This window comes from Phalaenopsis equestris, unplaced genomic scaffold (genome assembly GCF_001263595.1).
Source record: "Phalaenopsis equestris unplaced genomic scaffold, ASM126359v1 Scaffold000002, whole genome shotgun sequence".
NCBI classification, from domain to species: Eukaryota; Viridiplantae; Streptophyta; class Magnoliopsida; order Asparagales; family Orchidaceae; genus Phalaenopsis; species Phalaenopsis equestris.
In genome coordinates, this window is record NW_018164444.1 from 32,352,528 (window position 1) to 32,370,150 (window position 17,623).

A 17,623-nucleotide genomic window follows, 5' to 3' on the forward strand; every position below is an offset into this window, starting at 1 on the left:
CCCAAACAATCTCGACGGACCAGGTCACTGTTTTGAAGGCTAAGATGATCTCTGATACCATGTAGTTTTTGGAGGGAAAAATAATAATTCCTCCGAAATTTTTTAGAAATGATCACGAGATAAGTAGAGGGTTGATTCCCACATTAGAAAAGTAATAAGATCAGCCATTGTTCTCCACGTTAAAAGAAGAAGGCAAGAATTGTGATATAGCAATAATTCTAACTTCTAGAAATAATAAATACTATCAATAGAATATACAAAAAATAAAAATTTTCACAAAATCCAACAGTTATGCAAACCCTTTATGGCTTCGCTAGTGACTGAACAAGAATAAGTGGTTTTTTAAATCTTTCCTTCATTGTTGCCTAGTAAATTATCATTCATAGAGCAGCACAAGTTGGTGATTGAAACTCTCTTTTCAAAGTAGAGTATAGTTTCATTACAACAGAGTTGCACTTTTGTGAGCAATTTCCAATCAAAATTTCTACACATTATGCTAATTAAAACTATCTTTTCTACAAAATTTAATTTGTAAGTGAATGTTAGATGTTCTCATCTAATTAATCAAAGATTTAATAATAACCAGATACAAATATATTATTGTTATTTCTTGAAACAATGTCTGACAAACTCTCTGTCTTCGGTTCAAATCCGAAGAAAAGTAATTATATTATTTTAATTTAATGGTATTAAGTTGCTGTAGGAATTAATAAAGTATGATGATTACCTAATTTACTTTTACCGGACCATTTTCATATAATTAATTGACATCTGTTGTGACCACTGGAAGCAGAATGGCATACCGGCAGTGAATGTGTTAAGTGTGTTAACAAGAAGCCTATTTACGAATATTTATGAATCTCTAGGCTTAATCATGGATACCTTGTCCTTAAAGTTGCCAGATTTTAATACAGAGTATGCTATATATAGAAACAATAACGAACACAAACGTTAAGTCTTCTGTTCAATCTTGAAGAAAATATTATTATCTGATTTTAATTTCATGGCTGTTTATTAGCTTTAAGGATACATTGGACTTTTTCTAATTTTGAATTACAAATTTTTTTCTTATAAGCTCAGTTTCCCGCAGCATCGATTTTACTTTCCTTTTCAAGTGGTCACCTATCGATTTGTTTTCAAGTCTACATGCTTGAAAGCTATTATTTTATGATTATAAGCTATTCATCTTACGCTTTTTATTTTTATTCATTTTTTCATATGCACAACACTAGAATTCATGTATTGGTTTCTCATACCTTTGAAAGTTTCTTAAAGCTTCTCGTATGGTTGATAATATTGTCCACCTTCATAAGCGTTTATGATGCCTCGCTAGTGAACACGTGCAGTCTTACACACATGCATACATTCCAGTGTATGTATTTACCGGTGATATATAAGCTTGTTAAATTTTGTCTTTCTTTAAATTAATTTTCTTCTACTTTTTCTACAAGGTATGCAAAATATGGGTTCCCTTCACTCTTTTCCATAGTTTTTGTATGAGCTCCTGGGGTTTTCTAGTCTTTCTTTTTGTCCCACTTGATCTTTTAGCAATAATCACTGGTATTATGTATTTTGGATAATTCAGGAGAATCACTTTATTGTCTATAGAGAAAATAATATTGATATGATAATCTAATGAAAGTCATGTAGTATGGGAAGCTAGGAATTATAATTTGGTGCCAAATTGGTTTCTGGATCAGTAAGCATTTCTGTTCTGAGAAGTGGGACTTATTAATGTAAGGTCCCATCTACAATGCATTCATTGCAACATTTGCTTTTGAAAGTCTACGATTTTTGTTCTGGAAATTCTTTGCAATATTTGCAAGTTTTATTAAGATTTATGCGTTATGATTCTTTCTTTAATACTATGTTGCCAATGTGGCATTTAGAAAACCTGAAGGACATGCACAGAATTTGAAAATAAACTGATGCAGCAACAATATGGGATGAAGAATTATCCAAAGGATTGGCAATAAATCAAAATTCTGCAACTGTTTCATAGTACAACTGTGATAATTTATGTTTTTACATATCTAACCCCTAAACATTCATAGTACACTTTGGTGTGATAAATCCATGTGCAAAAAGGTATATTTCACTTTTAAAGAATTGGTAATAATGATGTTTTAGATGTAATATGAAAGATTTTATTGTCATGCATGTAAACATTAAAATTTGGGTGCTAGATATGCAAGTACATAAGACTTGTGTGATATGTATGCAAATCAAATAATACCAATAATATGTGTCTTTTTGCTGAATCTTGTTTTCTATGGGCAAATGTGTTAGGGAAATTGAAGGACTTCCCCATTATCAGACTACCTTTTGGCCTCCTTCCACCTTGTCTCTGCTACTGAGAACAGAAGCTGAAGCTGATACACACAACTTTCTGAGCTGGTTTGATCAAATGCTAACAACCCAACATTCTCCATAATAGGATGAAGGAGCAAACTTCTATATCTTTTTTTTTTATTTTATTTTTTTCAGTATATAGTTTATATATAGTATAAAATAGAATTACTGAACTGGTTCTTACTATTTTTTCAGATACTGTTGTGGATGGGTCCAATGCTTTTTGATATTCTTGTAGAGGAAGTGTAGTGTTGGGTAGAGAGACTTAGTTGGACAAAGGCTGATGAAAACTGTAATGGAACTCTTTATTTCATGTTTTGCTGTGCATCCATTCTTCATTCAATTTTATTGTTCCATATTTGTGTTGGGATATGATGAAGATAAATTTAGTATAAAAAAGAAATGGTTTTAGAAATTGGGCCGGACTTGTTGGTCCAATTGGTTCGACTGCAAATCGGTTATTCTGGCAGTGTGATCCGGGTCTAAAATGGCTTGGGTTGAATTGTTGAACTGGTTTGATTTTGGATGAGCTAGCTTGTAATAAATTTTTTCTTTTTTTTTTTTTTTTTTTTTTTTTTTTGCCTTTTAATTTTGATGAGACGTTAAAAATTGGATTTGGAATAAAAAATAATTATGTTATGTCTTAACATTTTGATTTAAAAGTTTTATATAAAATGTTAAGAGTGAAATATATTGACTTAAAATATTATATATTAAAATGAAATTTATTTTGTGTTATAAATTCATGATTTTAATTTTTTATAATGTCATGTGATTAAATTTTTGGCTACTTTTAAGCATGATTTTTAAAAGCTTGTGACCTATTTGGTTCATGTTAAAAATTACTTCTAAGAAATTGGTGATAATTGATTGATTTAAATATTATTTAATTTTAACATTTTGATTTACATGGTGACATGAAAATGATTTAAATTAAAAAGAAAATAAAATATAAGTAAAATTTTAATTTATAATAGTGGTTAGAATGCTTAAAACTAAAATATTTTTAATTAAAATATTATAAATGAAATTGAGAAGTTCAATATTATTAAATTATATGAAAATTATTTTAATATTTATTATGTCATCTAATTCAATGCCGATTGCTTGATTGATTTTTTATTTTTGCTATGCTATATTGATTTTCTTAATTTTTAATTTTAAGTTATTATTATTATTATTATTATTATTATTATTATTATTATTATTATTTTGTTTAACATAAGGAAGACATTTGTGATAGCACATATAAAACAAAATAAATGAAAAAAAAATCTATATTTTTTATGAGTTAATTTTATTTCATTCAACCATTTACTATACATAAATACAATGCCAAAATATGAGTAATCAAATTAGGAACAAGAGCCAAATACAAGAAATGAATAGCCCATATATACTCATAAAATTTTATAAGCAAATATAGAATGGTAATAATAATTTATATATTTAATTATTTTTTTATTTTATGCTGATTGAAATTATCCTTAATTGTTTCTAAATTTCCATTCAATATGAGAGGATGATATGTTTCTTTCATATTAAATAAGCTCTCAATTAATGCATGAAGTCTCTCTCTTAATTGTCTCTAATGCCCTCTCCCCAACTCTTTACGATAGGTTTGCATGACCAAATCATATATACTTCATGTTCCTTTTTTTAGATAATTACATAAAGAGCACTCCAAACATTGCTATTTACAAATCAAGCACAAATTTGATTTTTTGAACTACTAAATCATTGCATTTTAGTTTTTCCCCCATCAAACCATTAAGAATTTGAAAAAAAAAAGAGGAAGGGGATGCTTGATTTGTAAATAATAATGTTTCGGATGCTCTGTGCATGAATAGCACTCGAAACTTTTTTATTTACAAAATTGGCATTCGACACATTTTATAAATTGTTGAATTGGTGCATTTATGTGCGATTAAACTATTGTGAGTTTGATAACAATGAATGATTTGGGTTGCAGCTTTATTGTTGATTTACATATTTGAATGATAATTTGAAAAGCAAATGAAATGTATGCTAGTTTCGAAAATGGTAAAGTTTCAAGTGCTATGTATGCAATTATTTTTTTTCTTGATTCGTTCTTATACGACATATTCAAATATACAATATCTTGAATGCAGGAGTGGAATCATCCTCTTTTTAAAGGTAAACAAACTGTTTTCTTATATCCAACATAGGAGGAGCTAAGATAGCGAAAGATAAAGTGATATTTCAGGAGATGCAAAATTAATATTTCAGAAGGAACAAAAAACCAAATTATCTTATCATATAAGTAAAAAATTCAAATTTGAGAGAGATGAGAGAGTGCAATTGGTCTCACTGGACCCTTCATAATTTGTGTCTGCTTGAATGTCTTCTCTTCTAAAATGAAGTCTTACTAAAAAAAAAAAAAAACAGCAACAAATAATAAGATTTTTTATTAATTTTTTTCAGTCTAAATAAATCAATTTTTTTTGGGAAAAAAAAAGAGTAATTTGTAAGGAATTAATAATGGAATTAATGGACTCCAGCATGAATTCCCGTTTCTAACCTTATTAGGCCCTATAAATACCCATCCGCCCACCGTCTCTCAGCTTTCTCCTCTCCTGGTTTTATTCTTAAGAGAGAGTAAGAGTAGGGCACCGCAACCGTCTCATCTTCGAAGAGCTTCTCAGGCAACTTGCACGAAGGATCAACCGAAAAATTCGGCAGAAAAGAAGTCATGTATGAACAGTTAAAGATCTGGAATTGTTAGTGAGATAAAAGAGGAGGCGGATATCTCGATTGGAGTTGGATTCCCTCTTGCCCTAATCCCGAGCACTGCTGTTCTGTCGAACTGTTTTTTGGTCGACACCATTTCTGGAATTGGAAGCTTTAGATCTGTGTTTTAACGGACCGTGGAGATACGGGGAGTCGGCTAACGTTTTCGACGTTGTGGCGGATTGTTTTGATTAGGGTTTCATATCTTGGTTTTGGCCCTTTGGGAGGTGGATCGAGGGGTTTCTGGCTGATCGGCTTGGGATCCGCTGTCCGGGTTGGAGATACTGTGTTTTTCTAGGATTGGGGCTTGGTTTTTTGCTTGATGGTAGGGATTTGAGCGGAGACATCGAGTAGGACGGCGTACTAGATTTTACGGAAGTTGAGCTTTGATTGGCAAGCTGATGCTGTTGATTTTTATTATGTTGGTGCTGTTATTGTTTCGGTTGGTTTGAGGAGAGTTTTGAGTGCAGCCAGATGGTGGATGTTGTATGGAATGATACCTCACCGTGCAAAGGGGATTTCTTTAACGATTGAGTTACAGTTGTTGGTTTTTGGCCGCTTGATTGTCCTCTTTTTCATTTATTTGCCTGGTTTTGGCGTGGGGAGGAGGTTTTGGCTTGAGCTTTGATTCCCTGGGACGAAATAAGAATGTTTTGAAGCTGGAAATGAACGAGAGGACATGGTGGATGGACAAGAACAAGGCTGCTGGTCCGTTTTTGTATTGGGACAGCTGTGCTGTATACTAGTAGGTGTAGATCGAGGGTCACCGTGCGATGTCTCGTTGCTTTCCATTTCCGCCACCAGGATATGAGAAGAAACCTGAAGCCGAGAACCTAGATTTGTTAACGAAGGTTCCTCCTCTTACATTAATCCATTACATTTTTCAGCTGGCTTTATGCGCTCTGTGACCCTGGCTGCTAGTTTTGATCTTGAATTACAAGCTCTGGCTTTAGTTTTTTGATTCTTAGAAGATTTGGTGAATATTAGCTAATGAAGGAGATAACACACACTAATTTCAATATTTAATATTGGACATATTGAATAAGCATGAGGAATATTCTGCAAATAGAACAGCTTTATGGAGTTGTCTAGGAAATTCTAGCTAATATGCTGTAACGATTGTACAACTGAGTACATACACTATTTTCTACTGCGAGCTACTGGTTGCTGGATAGACATCTGAAAGGAGTACAACCTTTTGCTTTTTGTAAGGACTTAACCGGTTTAGCATAACCATTTCACTGGAGTGGCTGCTTTAATTTCTGAGACTCTTTCGTTATGCAATTAAATTATATTAGTTGTCTGGATTAGAATGTGCAATATCAATTTGGATTGTTGTGATAGTTATTTAGTAATGTTTCTGCTCAGCTGCAGTTGATGCATTACTTGCTAAAGAAGAATTTCATGATAATAATGGATCTTTCACTTGATGATAAAATACTGATTTATAGTACTTTTTGTTTATCTTTAGGCTATTGGTTTCTATAGTCCAGATGCAGAAGCTCGAAAAATTGTAAAAATTACTGCTACTTATGTAGTCTATATTTGTAATTGGCTTTAGGATTGTGTATTTATTAAGCCAAAGACAATTTATTTTCTATGAAGCCTGGCATCAGATATTAGTTTTCACACAATTTTTTGACTCAGACATGAGCAAGCCCATGCTTCCATGTTTCCGTTTGTGGAACACCAACCTAATAGCAACTTATGATTAGTCCACTCTATGTTTTCCCTCTCATGTATTAAAGTGCTATGGCACTTCTAAATCAATATTTGCAATCTCCTAATTGTTTTTTTTAATGTTTTCATCTTGCTTTATATTTTGTTATCTTTTTTTCTTTAATCACTCAACATGGGTGAGTAGAACACCCCCCACTTTGCCCCTTACGTTTATTATCATGTTCTAGGATCTGAATTCTCTCCAATTGATTTCATAATTGTACCATTCAGTTACCCTGTCAAAATATACATTTTCGTTTGAATGGGTGGGGTTGAATATACCAATATGATGTTTTTTTGTAAATTTTTGGTGGACTCAATCCTGGCCATAAAAAGTGAACTCTATATTTAGAATTAGGGTAATTGCGCTAGTGCACTTACAGGACAATTGCGGAGGATTCATATCTCATGTTTTCATATGATTACTTTCCTTTTAAACCTTTTTATGTTTAGCCATCATATTGTTCAGATTTTCTTCCTTTTATTTGACATATTTTTATTGTATTTTAAGAAGTCAACAATGGTTTTTTTGCCACGGCTGTGCAAACTCTCACTGCATTTCATTTGATCTTGCGCTTGGGAACTTCATGCTAAACTATTACTCAACAAAATTTTATAAGCTTGTTTTTTGTGGCTACACATACTTACCATTTTTTTAAATTATTTTGATGTTTGTCCTTACAGGGATAGTGATGGTGTGGAATTATTGATTTGATACTAATTTGACAGTAGGCTATTATTGTAGATCTTCTTGTTTCTTTTGAAATTGACATGATTTTTATTTTAAATAGAAGGGAATTAAAAATATGAGCTTGAGAGAAGAAAGAATAGGAGGCGCTAGGTATGACTTGGAACTTTAGCAATTTGGGACGAGAGATATTTCAAAACAGAAGAGATTTGGAGGAGTTAAATCCACCTAAAATGCACTAATTTCCTTTATATTTATGGCGTAATCATTATTAAAATGTCTTTGTAGTGATATTAACACTTCAATTTATTGCCAAAATGACTATTACAAAAAGCTACCCTTCTTTAAGATTCAGCTCAGATTTCAGTGGAATGGTTTGATCTAAAAATTATACTGGAAACCCTAAACCGAATTGCTATATTCTCAATTCTTCTTCTCCATTCATTTTTTTTTTCCTTCGATCTTATAATGCTTATTCCCATTTTCATTGCTTTTGTCAATCATAAAGCTTATACTAAAGTTTTCTTGCAATACTTGAATCATTGTTTAGTGATATCTTCCCCCTACTCTCCTCCTAATCCTCCTTTCTATTTGCATTAGATATATTATCTATCATGCAGGGTAGTTCGTATTCTGGTTATTGCAAAATTCAGGTTTATATATTTTTTTAAAAGCTTTAGTTGTGCATTGTTCTTTTTCCTGCCAACTCGAAGCCTTATTTTGAGTAGGCACTTGTATTCTGTATTTTAGTTAGATTTTAAGCTAGCATTATATAAAGACGTATTAATAAAAAGTAACTGGTGTTATCTCTATAAAAATGATCCTCTGCATTTGTTTCTTAAATAGACCTGAGCATTGTCCTGGTTTATGATTCCTTGTAGAGAACACTAAATCCCAATGAGTAGCTTGCCTGTATTTAAATCTTGAAACTTGTAGTTTTGTGCATTTCATTTGTACGGATTTTTTTTTTTTTTTTTTAAAGTTAGTGTTCAGGTTTCAACTTTTTAATCTCTGATGATTTTTAAACCCTGACGATCTTTCATGATTGCATTGAGTTATTTTAGTTCTCGTATAGCTGAGTAAATTACTGTGGTTGTACCTGCTCTAATAAATGCTTGATCCTCATCTAACCTAGTAACGTTTTTAGGGTTGTAGTTAGCCTTGTAATTTTATCAGGGTTTGGGTTTTTTTTTTTGGGTGAATCTATAATAAAATATAAAGGTCTATTTTGGTATATTGGATGCCCTGAATCGAATGATGATTGGCAGCATAAAAATGGTTATACTGTCACATTGTTGATATCTTGATGAGTTTTCATAGGCTCCCGTGAAATATAATCCTTAGGGAAATGAGGCATCAAATCAGGGTATCACAGGGAGTGGAATATTTTGGCTTTGCCTTGTTTTGAGGATAGTAGATGATTAAGTGAAAATTAATTTTAATTAATCATTAAAGTTTTAAAATATTTTTGTTCTTATAAGAAACATTGAAAACTAAAGAACTACCTCACTAAATTTGAATATTTTCCTTAATAAGAGCCAAACAATAGGGAGTATTATATGAATTCCCCTTTTTATGTTTATTGATTTTTACAGTGGTGCTTTTACAGATTATTAATCTAAAATATTTTAATTTCCCTCTTAGTCATGCCTTATTAGGTTCTTGTCCAGCGGCTTTTTGATTGTCCTTCTGATGTTCGTCTGTGAGTTATCTTTTGAGAGGTTAAATTTGGATTGTAGGGGGCTCATTTGTCAGTAGAATATTATACCAGTTTTGTGTTATTTAATGCAATTCACGTTGGAAGTATGGTGGCTTTCATGTATATTCTTGAAGCACCGAGTAGGAGATTTAGGGATAACTTTCAGATGTTTTCTTATGGAGTAGCTGTACGGAACTAAATATATTTTAGAGCACTTTTTGCCATCAGACACCTTAGAGTAGTCTTTATATATATATATATATACATACAACAACAACAACAAAGCCTTAATCCCACTACGTGGGGTCGGCTACATGAATCCTTTTTCTCCATTGTGTCCTATTTAGTGTCATATTTTCATTTAGTTTTAGTAAATTAAGATCATTTATAATACAATAAGGCCAAGTCTTCCTAGGTCTACCTCTGCCTTTCTTAACACTAGTCGAATTTAAAACATCTACTCTCCTAATCGGATCATCTAATGGTCGACGTTTAATATGACCAAACCATCTATATATATATATATATATATATATATATATATAATGCAAGTAAGCTCAGTTCCATGTTTTAACTGAAAGTACGCAATCAATGGCTTTGATGATAAGGCCCCTTATGATTCCATTTAATAGGTTGATAGATTTATTTTTGGGCACTGTCTGAGTAGGAGCAAGCATGTATAAGAAAAACCACGGAGTTGCACAAATATCAAAGTAGAGCTTTGCTGTTGCAGCTGATATTACTTAAGGTTTTGGCATCAACTTTCAAGTCTTAGAAGGTGTGCTACTTTTTTAATTTGACCGCTTTGCAGTCCCTAACCATGAATGCAAAAAATAAGAGTTTCTGTCTTCTATATATTTCATTATTTTTGAAATTTCCATACATTGAGTACCAATCATCTTCGGTGGTAGTCCTACCTCTTGTGCATGATGACATAGCTCAATAAAGTTTGAGGTATTCTGTGGTTTTATGCTTTGTTGTGGTAATTGGATTTTAACATTCCTTTTTTTTTTTTTTGGGAACAACATAGAAATTTTAATTGCGATTGGTATTTGATTTAGGATTTCTTTTGGTTTGATCCTGTTATAAGTTTAATAGTTTTTAGCTTTCCATAGCACTTCAATTGGTTTCTTATTCCAGAGTTCATCTGTATTTCTTTGAATTTATGATCAATGCTTCATTTATATTTTGACCTTGCTAAGTTTTCTTTTCTTTTCGTTTTTTTTTTCATCAGGAGAAACGCAAAGAGAAGAAGCATAAGAAAGAGAAGAAGGATAAGGAAAAAAGAGAGCACAAAGAGAAGAAAGAGAAAGATAGAAGCAAAGATAAACGTAAGGAGAAGAAAGATAGAAAAGAAAAGCACAAAGACAGGAAAAAAGATAAGGATGTTGAGAAAGGAAAGTCATCAGAAGATAAAAGAGCCGAAGATGGAAATGAGGGAACTCACAACCGAGAAAGCTTGCAGAAGGAAGAAGTTAAGGATTCCAAGCTTGCAGAAGAGTTGGACAGGAGAACTAGATTTAATGGAGCTGATAATCAAATGGTTGCCGTTACAAGCTCCATTCCTAAAAGAATTGAACCAATGGGTGTCATTCGTCCTTCTCTCGAGAAGGACATCAGAGTTGCTGAGAAAAAAGTATTCCCTGTGCCTACCGGTTCATCTCAAAGAAATGATGGAAGTAGCCTATCTATCGAGAACTCAACAATTTCTCCTCATAGAAGAATTGGGAATATCAGCACTGCAACTTCCACGGATCAGGGAAGAACCAAATCTCATGAAAGGTTCACTGTTGGCTTCAACGCTGATCAAATCCGAAATCATGGAATCTCTCGATCAATGGAAGGTATTTCGATGCTACCTCATAGGAAAGCTGAATACTCTACTTCTGGAATGGAGAAGGAAAAATTTTCCGAAAAATTTTTCGCTCCAATTTCTGTTGCACCTCCAATTGATAATAAAGGAAAACTCGGTGCAAAAGTTGTGGCTTCACATTCAGCGTCGATTAAAGGAAAAAATGATTTGTTGGGGCATCCAGTCGAAAGTCTCTCCTCCTCCATTCGCAGCAAAACTGAGTCCAACTCTGTTATTCAAAGCAGAGTGGATGGCTTGGGCTCTGTACCTGCTGTCGATAAGGAAAGAGCTAAAGGCAGTGGAATTTTCCCACACCCACTCAGTTCAGAGCAAAGAAGAAACACCACCATTTTTCCACCAGTTCAGAGGGACAAAAACCAAAGGTTTGACAAGGACAAAGAACATACTGCAACGAAGAAGAATAAACCGAAGGATGCTGATAAGCATTCTAAAGAGGAGGCGGAGAAAATAACGGAGAAGGTTGCAGTGATTGAAAATAATAAGATTAGAAACATTGGGAAGAAGGATCAAATCGAAGCTCTTAACAACAAGCTTTCTGCCCCTCATAAAGACAATACAGCTGATAGTAGAGATGTTGATGAAACTAGTAATAAAAGGAAGAATGTCAAGATCAATGGCTTTATGTTGGGTGAGTTCAAATTTTCTTATACTTTCTAACAAATTTATTCCTTCGGTGCTTTTGTTTGGTTTATTCTCCTGCTTCATTTGACCTGTGATTTCACAGAAAATGATGCGAGGCCTAACAAGATGCCGAGGATGATGGCCTCCTCACCCTCCCAACCTCTTGCCGGCCTTCCATTGAAACCGGATAGAATATTATTAGATTATAAGGATAAAGTGTTAAATGGCTCTGCAAAGCCTCAGCTGTTGCCGGACGGAAACGGCGATGTTTCTTTGAAACCCCCTCACCCTGATTCAAAGTACCTCGAGCAGATATACACGGTGCCGAAAATGGAGCTGTTGCCCGAGAACGGGGATATGGAATGGCTGTTTAGTTGCGGCGATTCTTCTCAGCAGAAGCCTAAGAGATCGTCGCTGCCGCCTGTGAGCGACGAAAGTATAAGCCCTCGGGTTTGGTCTAAGGCCTTGTGGATCGAATCGGCTGATGTCCTCGCTCTGCCCTATGTAGTCCCATTCTGAGGGGTACCGTGATCTCGAAGGTATGTGGCAAAGTGAAATACAGTAATATCTCTGTTTTTCAGTTGTTTGGGGTCTCTGGACATGTAGGCAAGCAGTGACGCTTTATTGTTCTTGTTCTGGGCTCTAAATGGGATTGGGATCTCAAAGTCGTTAGATTTGCTTCGAGATGAGTGTAGTAACATATGGGAGGAAGCAATCTAGATTTATATTACATTTATCTCAAAAGCAGAGGAGAGGAGAGGAGAGGAGGGGGGAAAAAAATTTTGTATCAGGATACTCTGACCAATAATAAGTGATTACAATGGGATCTCAAAGCCGATAGATTTACTTTGAGATTGGTGTAATATTAATTATTTATTTACTATACTCATCTCAAAATAGATCTATAATCTTTTAGTCTCATTCTGGCCAAAATTTTGATTAGGATATCCTGACCCCATTTTTTTTTTTTTTTTTTTTTTTTTTTTTGGTTTTTTGATTAAATCAAACGATTTTGAGATTCGTCCTGATGGTAAATTTGATCAGGTTAGGATCTACAGCACAAAAATTTTGAAGCACGGATAGAACAGAAGCCTTAGATTGAGGATTAATGTTAGAAAGCTTTTATGGGAGTGATGTTGAAGGTTTTGCTGTTATTTCTCATGGTGAGATTGATGAGAAACATGTAGGAAAAGCCAAGGATTGGTCTTTGCCGATTCATCACCACACAATTTTGATTTGTATTTCTGTATATCTTTTCTACTTAATAGAAAATGTACAATAGAGGGGGTGGGGAAAAAATGTTTGGGGGTTGGGGAGGCTTGTGGGAAATGAGAAAACAGTTATTATTATTATTATTCATTTATATCCTGCTTTGCATCATTTAAGCGACTTAGAGGTGTTTGATGAAATGTCTTTCATGCTGTATGATGTGCCCCCGAAAGCAGCTCCTGAAAGCTTATTTTTGTTTTGTCATGAATGAGCTCCTCATTATTCGAAAACTTTTACTTTAGATAACTCTTAAAGACACTCAGTTATTTGTCTATTTATTTTCATTAACTATATGAGATAAAAGATAAAGACCAGTAGCAGAGCAATTCAATAAAGGTTCAATGTAAAATGCAATAAGAAAATTTACAGACACCGATGATTCTTTACTTCCATCCACTTTCAAATTCAGCAACGTTTCACAAATGCAACATCGATATTATTTGCAAGAACAATCAACTCCACTACATCTCAACTATAATCTTCCCGGTGGCATGCCCAGCCATGCTCTTCCCCCAAGCCTCCTCCGCCTTCTCCAGCGGGTATCGCGAGTCGACCACCGTCCTCAGCTTCCCCTCCTTCACCAACCCAACAATGAACTCCAGATCCTTCCCCTCCGGCGAAAGCAGCAGCGGCACCAGCTGCTTCTTACAGAAGGTCAGTCTATGGAGCACCCAAGTTAGCATCACCTTCACCGTCGGCGTTATATCTATCACCTTCCCTCCCTCCGCCAGGTTCGGCTTGAACTCCGACCACGAAATCCCCGTCGCGCAGTGGATCACAGCATCGTACTTCTTCTCCGACGGGCTCTTTAGACTGGCGCCCTCCGGGGTCTTGTAGTCCAGCACCTCGTCGGCTCCGAGGCTCCTGACAAGCTCCATGTTGCGAGCTCCACAAGTGGCGGTGACATGGAGGTTGGCGAGCTTAGCCAGCTGAGTGGCGAAATGGCCGACGCCACCGGATGCGGCGGTGATCAAGATGTTTTTGGGTTGTTGATTTGGGGGGCGCTGAAGATCGAAGCAGCCGGCGGAGCGGAGAGCTTGGAGGGCGGTGAGGGAGGCGGCGGGAAGGCCGGCAGCTTCGGGTGGAGGAATGGTCGGAGGGATGGTGGTGGTTAGGTTTGCAGATGCGACGGCATACTCAGCTAGCCCTCCTCCAGTCTGTAGTTTTAGGTATCAGTACATTGATTGATTTGCCACACAATTCTTATATACCACTTTTTACATTTATACCAACTATATATTCTGTAGCACCAAACAAATACCACCAGTTTTAACTTTTAAAAGTGAAATACATGCACCTTTTCATGTATAGGTAAGGTGGTATATATATAGACAATTGAAGTTTAGGAGTTAGATATGTAAATACATGGGGATTGAATGGTATGTATGTAAATATTCTTATTTACATACCTAATACCTAAACTTTCATATTTACGATCATCAAAACTCCAAAGTTCAACATCACGTCAAAATTATCACTATCCCTAACTTTTTAAAAGTGAAATACACCTTATTTTTAATACCGATGTAGTATAAATATAAATATCAAATTTCTATGTGTTAGAGATGTAAATGCATAAGAATTGTGTGGCATGTATGTTAATTACCCTTTACTACAACACAGGACTTGTTATTGATAATTAAGATTTCTTAAATTACTCAAACATCTAAACTTTGATTTTACATTTATAACCACCCAAATCTTTCGTATCACATAAAAAATATCTCTATTTTAACCTTTAATAAGTGAAAAAATACATCTTTTTTCATACATAGGTAAGGTTGTATGTATGGAAAAATTAAATTTTAGAGGTTAGATATGTAAATACATAGGACTTGAGCGGTATAAATGTAAATTATCCAAAAATAAAGAAATGGGAAAGGAAAACTCTTACGCTTAGGAGGGAGACAACCTTGTCACCCTGCTTTAAGGATTTTACTTCAGGGCCGACGTCGACCACTTCGCCGGCCACATCTTCCACTGCCCTTCCAAGTAGACATTACCATTAGCATCAAGTAATATTTCTAGCAGGAATTCTTTCACATCAATATCTTGCAGATAGAAATAAAGAAAGGCAGTTGCTACTATCATACATGCAACAAAAGGGAAATTTACATACATACCAGACAAATCTTATGACAAATCTTATGTATCTTATGTATTTGCATTTCTCACACCTAAACTTTCATATTTACATACATAGCACTTTAGTGCTTTAAACATATGCATGAAAAATGTTTGTTGCACTTTTAAAAGGTGGTAATAATGCTATTTTTTATGTCATATTAAGGATTTGAGTGCTACGTGTGTAAATGTCAAAGTATAGGTATGAGATATGAAAATACATGGAAGGTCTTTCATATTCTACATAAAGAAAAGAGAGAGAGTAGCAGCTTTTGAAAACAAACATCTCTTATTATAGTTTGCATCAATAAATTAATGTCTTTGAAGCATTTTAGCCATCAAAGAATTCCCCTATTAGATCATCAAAAGATTCTTACAATCAAATAAAACTGAAGCTTTTGAAACATAAAATTGTGCCAGCAATAATGGAGCTTTACACTTTTGGTCTAAAATTAAAGAATTACCTGGCGTGAATGGAAATTTAGGTGGTAAAAATGGTCGCATAGCTCCCTTCTGAACTTTCCAATCAAATGGGTTGATAGCTGCAGCATCAATCTTTAACAACACCTCATTCTTCTTTGGCAATGGAATTGGAGGAACTTCCACATGCTGAAGTTGAAAAAAAAAAAATGGAATGTTCAATCAAGGTGTGAAATGTAAGGACTACATGAAAATGCAATTTCTAAATTTATCAAAAAACATCAAATTGACAACAATAACGTACCTATTGCATGAAAAGTCAATACATAACCAAAAGCGTAGTTAGGGAAATTAAACTATTATGCTATACCAATAGTTGTTACCATATCTAAATTAGTTTCTATACCAATAATTTATAGTAGGATATACATTATTTATTTCTTTTATGTTTCTTTATAGTCATCTTCTCTTACATATGTATAAGTTGATATATGCTTATACTTAGAAGACAATATAGTAAATGTGTGGTCCATTATAATTTTTTCTCCCAACTAAGCTGATATTAGAGCTATGGCTATAGATCTTCCACCTGATGCATCACAAATGTGCTTATTCATCTTCCTCTCATCCAACCATCAAAGCATCCAATCTTCTTTTCTGTTTCTTGCAAAGCTAAAAGCCTCAATGAACTCATTTGGTGAATAGTGGCAGTAACACCAATGACTTTTGCCTTCACAGAGTTGACCTCTTTTTAAGTGTTCTCCATTAAAATTTGTCAATGTTCAATGTTGATAATACCGTCAAAGTTCTTTATTGATACATCTCCTTGAGAATTTTATTTGTATGCCTTTCTTTGCATGGATCTCACTATCAACTTCTTACATCGAACTGATGCTACACTTTCTTCATGAATTGGTCATTCTCTCCCAACATCCCTCGCAACCTTTGGCAATCACTGTAGAGAAAGCATCTGAATTAGTGTCCGAAAATTTTTTACCATCTAATTTATGTCTGAATTCCGCAGAATACCAATACGGTTGGAAGTTGCGTCGGAAAAAAATGGCAGAAATGTGCAACACGCCTCTTTCACTTACTAGTGTTAGATTATCAATAGGTATTACAACCACAAATTCTTTTTGGTTGGAAATTTGTGACGCTAATCAGACGCAAGGCTCTTTAAACCTAATCACTAGCCTACTGGCCTCTCATTCACACTCTCTCATTTCTCTTCATTGTTTCATTGGCTCATGCGAAACTAGGGTGCCCATGACACTTCCTCTCCGACGACCCCGCGATGTTCTTTAGCACCGACGACCCCGCGGTGACTTCAGCGATTGCTTACCATCTGAGGTACGGATCCTTTCACCGTTCTCCTCCACATTTTATCTTTTAAGGATTTTATTTGCGTAAAGCTATATTGATAACATAGTCAAAGTTCTTTGTTGAAAGATCTCTTTAAGGATTTTATTTGCATGCCCATTTGGCATGGATCTCACTGTCAACTGCTTACATCGAACTTATGCTACTCTCTCTTTATGAATTGGTCATGCTCTCCCTATGTCCCTCTCACTGACAATAAAATATTTAACTACATCTCTGGTTACTATTATTTTCAAACTCAAGTTGGCATATTCCACACAAACTTGAATTCACAAGACAATGTTACCATATTTGAATTATCACATGTGCTAAATGCTTATAATAGGAGCCTACACTATTTACTATTGTTATATTTCTTCGTTATTGGTGCTGTTCCATTCTATTATATTTTTCTTCAATTTTTTATTCTCATAACTATACACATGCACATGTACTTTTTATAATTCCATCTCTTCTAACAGTTGTAGATATAAGAGACTAAATCTCTGCAAAAAATAGTAAGGGATGTATCCATATACTTATGACACTATTTACTCCCCTCAATTTCCTAAATTTTTTTTCATATGTTGGTAAGGGATCTAGTAATTTGTTGTATGTTGGGCTGAATTGCCTTGTGTTGTAAAAATATAAGAAAATGTCTCTTAAAGAAAATTATTTAATATACCCCACAAATCAATTACATTCCACCAAAAGCCTGTTGACCTCATTTTTGTGAGGTCTTAGTCTC

General features: G+C 34.3%; 3 protein-coding genes across 7 annotated transcripts in view; 2 read left to right on the top strand and 1 right to left on the bottom strand.

Moving 5' to 3' along the window:
* The window catches only part of LOC110026578, a 30,449-nt gene extending 27,580 nt beyond the window's left edge, over nt 1–2,869 (top strand). For 3 of the 4 annotated variants that reach the window (XM_020727583.1, XM_020727566.1, XM_020727574.1), the window contains one exon: nt 2,290–2,540. The gene's annotated coding sequence lies outside the window, so the exon portion shown is untranslated. The other variant, XM_020727590.1, reaches the window with a different exon arrangement.
* Nucleotides 2,870–4,954: 2,085 nt separating this feature from the next.
* On the top strand, nt 4,955–13,028 carry LOC110024262 (myb-like protein X). 2 transcript variants are annotated; one of them, XM_020724144.1, is made up of 4 exons: nt 4,955–5,954; nt 10,444–11,710; nt 11,807–12,242; nt 12,748–13,028. In XM_020724144.1, exons 1-3 carry the CDS (start codon nt 5,877–5,879, stop codon nt 12,220–12,222), a joined length of 1,761 nt encoding a protein of 586 aa, XP_020579803.1. In that variant the 5' UTR covers nt 4,955–5,876; the 3' UTR covers nt 12,223–12,242; nt 12,748–13,028. The 2 variants fall into 2 exon arrangements, with proteins under 2 accessions (XP_020579803.1, XP_020579793.1); XM_020724134.1 differs by lacking the exon at nt 12,748–13,028 and having other exon boundaries at nt 11,807–12,668.
* Nucleotides 13,029–13,348: 320 nt separating this feature from the next.
* On the bottom strand, nt 13,349–15,691 carry LOC110024274 (putative quinone-oxidoreductase homolog, chloroplastic; the record flags this gene model as incomplete). The annotated part of the gene is given in 3 exon segments (XM_020724154.1): nt 13,349–14,129; nt 14,867–14,952; nt 15,561–15,691. Coding segments are annotated over 3 exon segments (913 nt in total), but the record flags the coding sequence as incomplete, so codon positions are not given.
* Nucleotides 15,692–17,623: the final 1,932 nt, after the last annotated feature.

Excerpts from the sequence above, each read along its gene's own strand:
- LOC110024262 (XM_020724144.1), top strand. The coding sequence starts at position 5,877 with ATGTCTCGTTGCTTTCCATTTCCGCCACCAGGATATGAGAAGAAACCT. Across the intron at positions 5,955-10,443 it reads ACCTAGATTTGTTAACGAAG|GAGAAACGCAAAGAGAAGAA; the intron begins GTTCCTCCTCTT and ends TTTTTTCATCAG. Across the intron at positions 11,711-11,806 it reads GATCAATGGCTTTATGTTGG|AAAATGATGCGAGGCCTAAC; the intron begins GTGAGTTCAAAT and ends GTGATTTCACAG.